The 6951-nt window shown below is 33.1% G+C and overlaps 1 protein-coding gene across 1 annotated transcript; it reads left to right on the top strand.

Moving 5' to 3' along the window:
- Positions 1-3426: 3426 nt before the first annotated feature.
- LOC112506777 (probable pyridoxal 5'-phosphate synthase subunit PDX1) lies at positions 3427-5973 on the top strand. Its single transcript, XM_025111045.1, has 2 exons — positions 3427-4051; positions 5417-5973. The coding sequence occupies exons 1-2, from the start codon at positions 3541-3543 to the stop codon at positions 5830-5832; spliced, it is 927 nt and encodes a 308-aa protein (XP_024966813.1). The 5' UTR covers positions 3427-3540; the 3' UTR covers positions 5833-5973.
- The last annotated feature ends 978 nt before the right edge of the window (positions 5974-6951 follow it).

Here is a 6951-nt window from a genome sequence, read left to right as displayed (position 1 = left end):
GTGGTTTTGATTGAAGAAAAGATAAAAAAAAATCAATAAAAGAATGAAACTGCTATTCATTTAGAAGAAGAGACCAAATCCAGACGGTTTATAATTTCAAAACTATAAATGTAAATTTGAACAAACCACAAGGACCAAATTTGTAGTTTATTCAATAAAAACGATGATAATTTATACTTTTCAATCTTAAATCAAGCATTTCGCTAATTATTTGGTCTGGTTGATGATTTGAATACTAACCACATATTTAAATACAAAATAAACAGATAAATAAGTGTAAAGGCATTGGACCCACGGATATGAATGTTAAAGAAGAAAATACGTGTGCAAGGAAGAGCTTCATATGTCCGATGTCTATCAGGAGGTGCAAAAACAGTAGTGGACAGATACCACCACCAACCGTCGTTGTCCATGAGATACAAGATGCCGATTTAGGGAAATATTTAATTTATTTTATTATACAAAATGCAAATAAACAAATTGCCTATTAAATGGAAAAGATTACTAGAGTCTTTTTTTTACAGATACTAGAAGAGTACTCACGCAATGCAGCGAGACATATCTCGATTTTAATGTTCTATTATTTTATTTATCTATGTGAATGTTATAATACGATTTTATGTGTTTTTAAGAAAGCAATAGTGATTTTATTTTTGAATAAAACATATATGTGAAGATATCATAAAAATTTGAAAATATATATATATATCAATGCTAATATCAAATCAACTATTTAAAAGTTTTCATTTTTTTTATGTAATTTTCTTTAATTTTTTATATCATAATTTAATTTAAGTTTAATAACGAAATAATTTATTTTTGGTTTAATAATATAACATTTTATAAAGATAATAATTAAGTATTCTGTTAGAGATTATCCTAATTATATTTTAGATTTTTTATATTTAAAATGAGATGTTTATCTTCTATTTATTATGTTTATCTGCAGTTAGTTACACGAATTCAAATATGGAGCTTTAATAAGTTGTACTTATACACAATCTACTTGCAATCTTGAGTTTTAAGTAATATGCATTAATAACAGTACTTTACGCATAAAAGTGGTTTTTAAGAGTTTTTGTCAAATTAAAAAAATATATATCAATGTTAATATCAAATCAACTATTTAAAAGTTCTCATTTTTTATGTAATTTTTTTAATTTTTTATATTATAATTTAATTTAAGTTCAATAACAAAATAATTTATTTTTGGTTTAATAATATAACATTTTATAAAGATAATAATTAAGTATTATGTTAGAGATTATCCTAATTATATTTTAGAATTTTTTATATTTAAAATGAGATGTTTATCCTGTATTTGATTATGTTTATCTGCAGTTAGTTACACGGATTCAGATATGAAGCCTTAATAGGTTGTATTTATGCACAATCTACTTGCAATCTTGAGTTTTAAGTAATATGCATTAATAAACAGTACTTTACGCCATAAAAAGAGGTTTTTAAGAGTTTTTGTAAAATGTTTTATAATATAGTATAAATATTATATATAACAAATAAAACAAATAAATTTACACATCATTTTTACATTTGAAAATGATTGAACCATTAACTTTCTAGGAAGTCAAAGACTCATATACCTCTAAATCAAAGACCTTTTAATAAATTTCCTTAAACTAGATTACAATTTTGGTCATTTACTTTAAAACTATGAAAATGATGAATCTACAAATATATTTTTATAATTAATACTAATAAAATTATAAAAAATATCTATAAAAAAGTAGATACATCATTAAAAAAAATATTTTAGAAAAAAGTAACAAATACTTAAATTATATATTAATTTTTGTACCAAAAATGTTTACATCTGCCTGCGACTGGAATTCTCAGGGGCCACGTACCGATAATTTACGATCTCAAATTACGAGGTTAACTTTCTTATCACACCCTTGTACTATTGTTTTTTACTCTTATACCCCCTTAACTTTTATTTATACTTCATTCATCCCTCTTTTAAATTGTTATTATAGGCCTTAGGGTCCATTTATCAGACACTTATCCGATAAGCGCTTATCAAGTCACATTATCTTATCAGATGAACATGATAAGAACTGATAATTTTTTCTGATTAACGTTTACCGGGTAAATTGTTACATATGAAGTCGTTTTGTAGATTAAAATCTTACCCAATAAAATAATTAATTAGTGTCGAGTCTTATTGGTAAAAGGTTACCGGGTAAAGTGTTTGTGTAAATGATCCTTTATTTTATATCCCTATATAATGACTGAATTAACAATTCTATCTTTTTTGTTCGAACACTTCATAGAAACCATGCATCTCGTTAAGGAATCAATAATGAACGACAAGGATGCTTAAAATATCGTTGAACTCACATAATCTGCATTTTACAACACCAAACTGTTATGGCTTTTAATTGAAGTTAGCCCCGATCGCTGTCTGGTTCTGACTTTCTATATAACAGTTCAATCTACATCACAAAACAATTTTTTAGTGATTGCATATTTATATGTTGTATTTTTACTAGATAATTATATATAAAAATTCAAATTCAGATATTTATTTATCATTATATATATAATGTAGCCCAAATTACACAAGTCTAATCATAACCTTTATGATCACATATACACAAGAAACAACCATCACAACTTGTGCCTTCTCGATTCAAGATTTATTATCTAATCGCTTCATATTTCAAGTTTAAACTCTAATCATAAATAATACGAAAATACGACGACGCTTCGCAATTCATTATCCATTTTCTCATCATTTACTCTCGACATTTCTAAAGTAAAACCCGAGTATGGATAACAATACAATTTTTTTTGAAGTATATAATATTTATATACGACAGATGAAACAAATAAACTCACACACTCTCTTCACATTTGGTGAGGTTTGAACTCTTGACCTCTTAGGGAGGCTAATGACTCATATATCGCTAGACCAAATACCCTTTGGTACAATGCAAGTTGCATTAGATGAAACCCGCAAAAACGCACTACACATTACTCTGAGGTATCTTAAAATCCGGTGTGGTTCGGAAAGATGCTCAGCCCCTGCATGTATGGTACCGTTTGTTATTTTGACTTTAATCTACACTGCAAACATATGAATTAACTTGGGTTTACAAGTGTGGTTCTGGGTGTATTGACTGCATCTTTTGGTGTAATTGGTTTACAAGTGTACCTGAAGCTATTCCTGTAATAGGATCCTTTTTGGTAGAATTATTGTGTGGAAGTGCTAGTGTGGGACAATCCACTTTGACTCGTTGGAAATAAAATAATATAGAGAATGCCTTCTTAGTGGTCATTTTTGATAAAAGGTATAAAGTAGAAGGGCCTAAACTAACCACTTTTGTAGTCTCATACTCTCACACATACATATCCTCTTTCTTCCTCACCCCCAATGGCAATATATCAGAAGCATTCAAAACGCAAAATTCGCCACCCCCTCATACACATTCTCAATCTCTCTCTATCCCTTCAGCCGTCCTACAGTGTTTCCCTCTGAAAATCACACAAATCGAAGAACAGAAAGGGGTAAAAAAACCGATGGCTGGCACCGGAGTAGTAGCTGTTTACGGCAACGGCGCGATAACGGAGAGCAAGACGTCTACGTTCTCCGTGAAAGTCGGTCTTGCTCAGATGCTTCGAGGCGGCGTTATCATGGATGTAGTTAACGCCGAACAAGCTCGAATAGCTGAGGAAGCTGGCGCGTGTGCCGTCATGGCACTAGAGCGCGTCCCCGCCGACATCCGTGCTCAAGGCGGCGTCGCAAGGATGAGCGACCCACAACTCATCAAGGAAATCAAACAGGCCGTCACGATACCCGTCATGGCTAAGGCTCGAATTGGGCATTTCGTGGAGGCCCAGATTCTGGAAGCCATTGGGGTGGATTATGTGGATGAGAGCGAGGTATTGACGTTGGCGGATGATATGAACCACATTAACAAGCACAATTTTAGGATTCCATTTGTTTGTGGTTGCCGGAATCTGGGGGAGGCTTTGAGGAGGATTCGTGAAGGTGCCGCCATGATTCGTACCAAAGGAGAGGCAGGGACTGGTATGTTTCCTACTATTGGATATGATATGGTAGATATATCCTCCTATTATTTTCTTGATTTTTGGGTTGTAATTTGTGCAATAAGGGTTGTGCGTTCAGATGGATAGGTTTAAGAAACATGTAGAATCGGATTTAGGGGTTCAGTTTAGAAATTCTTACCAGTTTTCAAGGGAAAATCACACCAAAAAAGAAGACGCTGACAAGGTTTTTTTTGTTTATCTGTTCAATGAATGTTCAATGAATCGGTAAGAGATGAATCTTATTTGGAAAAAAAATTGTCTCGTACTAAAACCCTCTAAATGGTTTGTTCTCTCTACTGAACAATTATATTTTATTTTTTGCACTATATCATGAGACAAATAATGCCAAATAGTGAAACAGCCGAAATGTTAATTGAGTTTATGTGATCATAAATTGATATTACTCAGCTGAGTCCATCTGTGTCTTATCAGTAGTTAATAATGGCCTGTTTGTTAGCAGACAACTTATTTGGTCGGCTATACACTCTTAGGTGGTGGTTTAATGATATAAAAAATGACTTATTCTGTAAGTTTTTAGGAGGAGTTTTATACATATAGCCTCACTTTTTCAAACCTTTCCAATCTCAATTAAAAAAATACGCTACTTTCATCTATGGAAAAAACCCCCAATCCATTTCCATACAGGACTTATCAGAAACCAACTAAAGATGACTATGATTTTGAATTGTCATTATTTCCTACTCTTAAGCTTGGAAGTGGTTTGTCTGATTTTTGATGTTGAAGTAGGACAACGAGTAGAGAACGGAAGTTGGATCAAAGAATGGACCATGGTTTAGTGATCCATATGAACATATGGAACAGAATTCTGTATAGATACTGTTTAGTATATGAAAGCTATGAAGGTAAAACCCCCAAATCACTAGAGTTTGAACTCGTAAAGGATTCAAAAAGTTACCGATGATGTATCTCTAAGAAATCAGTGATAACCCATGAAAGGATACACGTTCACGTTGATAAAAGTTCATGGGGTTTAGAGGAAAACTAGAATTCTTGATATCTAGACTTGTTTTCTTTGTACTGAATTAGGTCCATAATCTCTCAGTCAATCGATTTGCATTTATGAGTTTTTGGTGTGATTGATATTGTTTCTTAAGATTCTATCTATTTGTCAGCGGCAAAGGGAATTTTAGGGATTTGCCTTGTCATTGCCCTTGCTGTCTTTTATCTTTATTGTATTTGATGCCTGTTCATGCACCCTCTTTTGTTGCTAGTTTCTTTCAACATTTGAATCGCAAGATCAGGGGTTTTCACATAAACAACCTCTCTACTCCTGGACCCTAGACTCTACATTCGAGCGAGATATATTTATGGTTATGATTTGCAGGTAACATAATTGAGGCGGTGAGACATGTTAGGTCTGTTAGGGGGGACATTAGGGTTCTGGCGAACATGGATGATGATGAGGTGTTCACTTTCGCAAAGAAAATCGCGGCCCCATATGATTTGGTGATGCAGACCAAGCAACTGGGGAGGCTCCCGGTGGTGCAGTTTGCTGCTGGTGGTGTTGCTACTCCAGCTGATGCAGCTCTGATGATGCAGTTAGGATGTGATGGCGTTTTTGTTGGGTCGGGTGTGTTCAAGAGTGGTGATCCGGCACGTAGGGCCCGTGCTATTGTTCAGGCAGTCACACATTACACCGACCCAACAATTCTCGCGGACGTGAGTTGCGGTTTGGGTGAAGCCATGGTGGGGTTGAACCTTGACAAGAACGTGGAAAGGTATGCAAACCGGTCCGAGTAACCAACTCCGGAGGTTATTATAGGTTTGTTCTTTTCTATTTAGGTTTTGGAAATTTATTAAAGGTTTTTAAGGCCTGAACAAATATGAATGATGCTGCTGCTGGGATGTTTTTATTTATTCAATATGCAAGCTTTGGTTATGTTATTATGTCTTTTTTAGCATGCATTTTATTGTGGAGGGATGTTTATCTACTTATCTGTTAGGCTAAAGCTCTCGTCCCAACATTTTATGAAAATAACAACCCATACAAAATTATATACATACATGACATAAGACCATAATACTAGCAATATTCTACAACGTTGTATTCACGTATTGAATAAACTTGGGTATTTGGACACGTGTGGCGTGTGTGGTATTGGATCTCGGTTGTCAAACTCGATCCGTGATCATGGAAGGCACTTGAAACACCCCAACAGTTTCATTTAATCAAAATTTGATTTCATCCGGGGTGTTTGGGATTGCTTATAAAAATAATTTATTGACTTATTCTGGTAATAAATACTTTTGAGTGTTTGGATAAACAACTTATATCGGTGTCAAACCGGTAATAAGAAGTTTTTAAAGAAGTTAAACTCTTCTGCCTTATAATAAGTTGATAAATGCTTTTGCAGATAAGTATAAGTTGTTTTAAATAAGCAATCCCAAACACCTTCTTAGTGGGCCTTTTGGAGATTGCTTGTAGTGAAAAATAGTAGGAAGTTGTTTTACGGGATAAATTTAAAATTATAAATATCACCTAATTCTTTTAGCCTATACTTTTATCGGATTTATAAATGTATATATCTAACGTTCTAACGATAAATCAAGATTTGGAGTAGTACTAACAGATGGTCAATCTCTAATAAAAGCTGAATCCTTTCCCCCTGACGTCAATCCCACGAGCCTCATATCCAACAAGAGAAGTTTAGAACAACTACAAAAGTACTCGCGCAATGCAGCGAGATACAACGTGATTTTAATATTGTATTTTATTCTTTATCTCAGTTGATGTTATAATATGGCTTTATGTGATTTTGAGAAAGCAATAATGTTTTTATTTTTGAATAAAATATATGTTTGAAGATATCACAAAAATTTGACAAAAATATATCAATATTAGTATCAAATTAACTATTT

Source organism: Cynara cardunculus (genome assembly GCF_001531365.2).
Source record: "Cynara cardunculus var. scolymus isolate 2C chromosome LG 2, CcrdV1, whole genome shotgun sequence".
NCBI classification, from domain to species: Eukaryota; Viridiplantae; Streptophyta; class Magnoliopsida; order Asterales; family Asteraceae; genus Cynara; species Cynara cardunculus.
Note: the sequence above shows the minus strand (reverse complement) of the source record. Positions and strands in the feature narration are given on the sequence as shown.

Excerpts from the sequence above, each read along its gene's own strand:
- LOC112506777 (XM_025111045.1), top strand. The coding sequence starts at position 3,541 with ATGGCTGGCACCGGAGTAGTAGCTGTTTACGGCAACGGCGCGATAACG. Across the intron at positions 4,052-5,416 it reads CAAAGGAGAGGCAGGGACTG|GTAACATAATTGAGGCGGTG; the intron begins GTATGTTTCCTA and ends TATGATTTGCAG.